We start from the raw sequence: 6000 nt of genomic DNA on the forward strand, positions 1-6000 counted from the left end.
TTATACCTGGTAGCACTTACCGTTCTTTTAAAGAGCGGCTGGGAGATGTTCCCTTTTCCCTCCCCAAACCTGAACCTCCCATACCCAGAGGACTGTAAGTGTTGGTAGGTGGGCAAAGAATGGCGTGGGTTTCTATTAGTGCGCTTTCTATGGTATCAAAGCAAAGCTGAATTCCAGTTTTAAGAGACTGGAAGAGAAAGGGGGCGTGGCGGGGAAGAGAAGTGACTTGATGGAGCAAGAGAAGATGATTGGAAGGTGATTTCATAGTGCAGGCGGTGGATGAAATTACAAGGACTGGGTGGGCGAGTTTACAAAGCTTGGAGTCAGGTAGTGTAGACAAATTAGTCACCCAGAAGGTCCAAGGGTTGGGAAATTATGGAATCGGCACTAGTAAAACGAAGAGGGAAGAGGTATGGGAATACAGGATCAACACGCCACAAGCCTCAGACCCGGAGACCCCAGGAAACGCGATGACTGGGCAATGGGACCAGAGGAGGGTTCTGAGACAGCTGGGAGCATCTCCAGGAGCCAGGTGGGAGGCACACGGCCGTAAAGGGGCACACCCGTCAGAAGCAGAGCAAGAGGGGCCCTCACGGAATCTAATTCCAGATTCCTAGTGAGCGCACAGATGCAGGCGGGCAGGGAGGGCTCCGGGGTCGCGAGCGACAGACACCTCACTCACCTGGTTGGTGACCTGAAAACGAAACAGAGAACACAATTTATAGAAACAAACCGCTCTCGACTAGCCGCGGCAGCCCGCTTCTCTCGACCCCTGCCCGCGGCCTCAGGCCCAGATCCAAGCCGCGCTCACCTCGGGATTGGCCTCCAGCGGCAGCCAGCGCTGACCCTCCATCGCCGCTCCGCCCGGCCCCTCTCCAGGTCTGACAGCAGCCGCCGTCGCAGCAGCCGCCGCTTCCGCCCCCGCGCTTCTTGACCTGGGACCGTCTAACCCTCCGCCCCCACCCCGGGAGGGGGGCTGAAGAACGAAGCAGAGCTTGACAACATTCTAGCCCGTTTGTTGCTCTCTGCAGAGCCACACTCAAGTCTTACAAATTAAGATACAATCGGAGAGGAGAAGAGAAGCCACCTCCCTCCTGCACAAGGAAAAAGAACCTGAATCCACAGCCGGCTCCCCTCTCACTTGGACTGTTCCTATCCAAGGCAGGCGCTCGCGCGCTACGCATGCGCCATGCAAGGGCCGGGGACCGCATGTTCGCCCGCGCCCTCCCATTCCTGCAACTTCATCTGGAGGCGCTAGGGGGCGCCCGAGAGGTGAGACGGGACAGCCACCCACACATCAAGACCACTGAAGGCCAGGATGCCCAGGAGTCGTGTCCCAAAAGCTCTTTTGTCACGGTGCAGTTGATATATTGGCCTTTTCTAATGTTGTAGAATGGGGCGGGGGTAAGGGACGGGAGGGGAGGGGAGGGTGCCCTCTGTATACCTATTCAGTTACGTCTGAAAAAAAAAAAGCCAAGCATCAGTTAAGAATCAGACTCTGCATTCACCACAGGGTAGAAGAAGTGGACAGAAGAATGAAAAATCACAGTGAAGTATGATACATATGTGATAGTGGTAGAGTGAGGCGTAGAACTGCAGAGATGTGCAGCTAAATGGGGGAGGGTGTGTCCAGAGGCTTCCAGCAGAAGGTAAACAGATGGAGTGAACTTTTTTTTAAAAGATTTTATTTATTTATTTGACAGACAGAGATCACAAGTAGGCAGCGAGTCAGGCAGAGGGGGGAGGGGGGAAGCAGGCTCCCCGCCGAGCAGAGAGCCCAGTGCTGGGTTGGATCCCAGGACCCTGAGATCATGACCTGAGCCGAAGGCAGAGGCTTAACCCACTGAGCCACCCAGGCGCCCCTGGAGTGAACTCTTAAGGCACAGTGAACTCTTGGGGCGCCTGGGTGGCTCAGTGGGTTAAAGCCTCTGCCTTAGGCCCAGGTCATGATCCCAGGCTCCTGGGATCCAACCCCGCATCGCATCCGGCTTTCTGCTCGGCGGGGAGCCTGCTTCCTCTTCTCTCTCTGCCTCCTTCTCTGCCTACTTGTGATCTCTGTCTGTCAAATAAATAAATAAAAATCTTAAAAAAAAAAAAAAAAGACATAGTGAACTCTTAAGACTTTAGCCAGGCAGAAAGGAGGATGCTCTGAAGAAAGGAAAGTATGCACTGTGGCTGTAGACCCAGAAAGACTGACGGGCTGAGGTTAGAGGTGATGCTGCAGAGGTAAGAAGGAGCAAGCCCATCCAGACATCGGGGCTTCATTCTGAAAACAGCAGGGAACCATGGAAGGGTTTTACACAGGATTTTCATCTCTCTCCTCCACCAATCTGTAAATTCCATGAGGTCTGCAGGAGTGTCTTTTTAAATTCTTCACATTGTTTCCCTAAAGCCTCGCCCAGTGTCTGATACATAGTAGATGCTCAATAAATACTTGAGGAACGAATAGAATCATCAGATATGCTGAAATATAATTTGTCAGTAATGTAGGATATGTGTAAGAGTGAAATGATGAGAGAATTAAGGCAATAACCATGGAGATGGAGAGGGAGGCACAGATTAAAGAGAAACTGCTTTAGGGAGGTATCCCTTTGATGAGCAGGAATTGTCAATGGTAACTCCATAGATTTGACCTGGGGTCAAATCTGCACCCAGTAGAGGGCATTCCAGGAGAGGAGAATTTAGAAATGAGAAAAAGAGGGACGCCTGGGTGGCTCAGTCAGTTAAGTGACTGCCTTTGGCTCAGGTCATGATTCTGGGTCCTGGAATTGAGTCCGGCGTCAGGCTCCTTGCTCAGTGGGGAGCCTGTTTCTCCCTCTGCCTTTTCTACTTGCTCTCCCTGCCTGCTTGCTTGGGTTCTCTCTCTTTCTCTGACAAATAAATAAATAAAATGTCAGAAAAAAAAAAAGGTGGGAAAAAGGTAATTTTATTATACTGAGTTTGTCTTTCTTGAAGAACTTCCAACTCTCCCATTCATGTTCTTCTGGCCAGTGTTTTTTGACTTCCAAGGAATTTTCAATCTTTTGACTCCTTTCTCTCCTTATCTATCTGATAGATTGCTGTTATACCTACCCATAAGTCACTTGGTAAATCTGAAATGTCCAGCTAATGATAAGCAGTCATTGTTGCATAATACTGAGTTGTATGGTCAGGCTTTCAGCAGTGTGCCAGGGGCTGCTTTTCAAATGACGGACTGTCAGCGAATGGTCTTGCTCCAGAACCTTGAGGTTCTGCACTGTGATTCTCTTGTTAGGATTACCTAACACTCCACATAGCATCCTTACTGACCGTGGACCTCTCTAGTACCATCGGATCTGCTGAGACATAGGGCCAAACAGCGAGCAGCTTGCATTTCAGCATAGACTTGCTACAGAGCACTATTTTGCTCAGGGACCCACTCAAACTGGCAGCCATCCATGTTGCCCAATAAATGTGTTGCAGCTATATTTTCAAGTGTGGCATATGCTGCTCTCAGAAAGCCAGAGAGGCTCAAGTCCTCTGCCTCTTCCCTATTAATAGGAATTGCAAAATGAAGTAAATTATTCCTCACCTTAGAGAGGCTGTCCCAGTATGCCCCCAGACTCATAAATACTCATACAAATATTATGTAGTAGGCCCCTAATCTCTGTAGGGTTTAACTTCCACACTCTGACATGAATGTACCCATCATCCTATTGAAGGCAGCACTTTTCAAACTTGAATGTGCATACAAACATCTGGGGAATCTGAAATTCAGATTTTGATTCAGTAAGTCTGAGATGGAACTCCAGATTCTGCATTATTGGTCCCAACTTTTTTAACCCTCCTTTTACCTACCTCTTTTGCCATATAACTTTGAACTTTTTCCCCAGTAAGGGGCAAAGTAGTGTTGATTCTTGTTTTTCATGGATTCTGCATTTTGAATTTGCCTACTTGCTAACATTATTTGTAACCCCCCCAATTCATACTCACGTCACTTCCGCCGTCATTTGCAGACATGCACAGTGGCAAAAAAAAACTTGAGTTCCCAGCTGAGGTTGAGCAGGCAATATTCTTCCTTCTTGTTTCAGGTCTCATACTAGAAACAAATGTCCTTTTTGCAATTTTTTAATGAGACATTTTGTTTTTGCATTTTTGCCTGTTGATGATTTCAGAGTACGTATGGCCCCAAGCATTGTGCAAATGTTCTGTCTGGCGTTCCAAACACAAGAAGCTTGTGATGTGCCTTACACAGAAAATGCATGTGTTAGGTAAGTTCCTTCAAGCATGAGTTATGGTATTGTTGGTCAGAAGCTTAATGTTAATGAGTCAACAATATATATTAAGTGAGGTGTCTCTAAACAGAAACACATTAAACAACGCTATGTATTGATCTGTTGAAAATGTGATCAGAGGCTCACAGGAACCGAACCTCTATTTCTCCTGGGAGCAGTGGTTCTGTATTTAGTAATGCAGTATTCATGGTGACTTTGTAGAGCATAACTATCACAAATAATGAGAATCAACTGTGTATTTCCCCACTCCTTGACACTGAGTTCAGCCATGTAACTTGTTCTGGTCAATAAAGTAGTGCAGAAATAATGGTGTGCCTGTTCCAAGTGTAGGCCTTAACAAGCTTGTGTTTCTGCTTGCTGTCTTGCACTTCTACTGTTGCCTTGAGAAGAATGTGCTTGGGCTAGCATGCTGGTCCCAGAAACACAGTAAAAGATACCAAGAGCACAGCAGAACCACCTCACCTAGGCTCAGGCTAGACTAGCCAACACATTGCTAACCCTTGAGAATTGTAAGCTAGACTAATGTTTGCTTGTAGCAGGACATTGGGAATTTGTGTGTGTTGGGGAGGGGGCATTAGTTTGTTTTTACATAGCATCAGCTAATTGCTATGCCTGCCAAAACTTCAAATAATCAAGTTAAAAGGAATAGCCAGGTAATTGATACACTTGCCCCAAATTCTAAGAGCCAAGTAAAATTTGAAGTTTTACCTCCAGAAATTAAAAAAAAATGTATATGGTAATGCAACTTTAATTTATTAATGAACTATTGAACTATGTTAACTAAGTGAGATGTTATGTTAGCAATGAAGCAGTGATATGTATTCAGACTTGATTCAGGCTTCGCTTTTTTTTTTTTTTAAGATTTTATTTATTTATTTGCCAGAGAGAGAGACACAGCAAGAAAGGGAGCACAAGCAGGGGGAGTGGGAGAGAGAGAAGCAGGCTCCTTGCCGAGCAGGGAACCCCATGCGGGGCTTGATCCCAGGACCCCAGGATCATGACCCGAGCCAAAGGCAGACAACCAAGAACTGAGCCACCCAGGTGTCCCCAGACTTTACTCTTAATAGAAACTTTGACATTTCTCATATGTTCGTTGAATCCTCACCACAGTCTGTCAAGTAGGCAGGTGAGATAAGGGTGTCACCGTATTACAAACACGGTAGCTATGGCTTGGAGAGTGTGTTGTTTCCCATGGTTGCACAAGTGGCAGAATGAGACTTCAACCTAGATTTCCTGCAGCAGATCGAGAATTCTTTTCAAAGCAGGAAGGAGGCAGGAGCAGTGAAGCTGTTGACAAGCCAGGGAAGTGTCCTCAGAAGATAAGCTGGGGATTGGAGGAAGATAAAAAGTATGTTGCAACAGGAGGTGCCAGAATCCCTCTGCACTGTCTCTTCAGAAAAGTTTCACACCATTGACGAACCACTTGGGTTGGAGACTGAGCCCCAAGGACATCCACTTCAGCAGGAGTACAAGCAACAGAAAGTCATTATTACACCTTTCTTCATGAGAGGAGAGTCTGAGGAGGGTTAGAGAAGGTGGGGAAGGAAGAAGGAGAGAGAGAGAGGATGAAAAGGAGGGGATAAAAAAAGGAGGTAAGTGAGGAGCTTGAGAGAGGGGCCTTATAAGGGAGAAAAAATCCTAGAACTTAGTGGATGTCAGGGTATTTAATTTTATTTTCACTGCTGGTGAATGAGTTTGGACATTTTTCAAGTTGTTATGGGTTATAACTTCACATCTTTTCATCTTG

General features: G+C 46.7%; 1 protein-coding gene across 4 annotated transcripts in view; it reads right to left on the minus strand.

Moving 5' to 3' along the window:
• The window catches only part of UCHL3 (ubiquitin C-terminal hydrolase L3), a 47033-nt gene extending 45844 nt beyond the window's left edge, over nt 1-1189 (minus strand). Inside the window, exon 1 of one of the 4 annotated variants that reach the window (XM_080799135.1) lies at nt 803-1189. In XM_080799135.1, coding sequence (XP_080655261.1) covers nt 803-853 — 51 coding nt within the window. In that variant the 5' untranslated portion in view covers nt 854-1189. The remainder of the gene's footprint in view (nt 1-802) is intronic. The other 3 variants (XM_080799133.1, XM_080799136.1, XM_080799134.1) reach the window with 3 other exon arrangements.
• Between the last annotated feature and the right edge of the window lie 4811 nt (nt 1190-6000).

This window comes from Martes martes, assembly GCF_963455335.1.
Source record: "Martes martes genome assembly, chromosome: 3".
In the NCBI taxonomy this organism is placed as follows: domain Eukaryota; kingdom Metazoa; phylum Chordata; class Mammalia; order Carnivora; family Mustelidae; genus Martes; species Martes martes.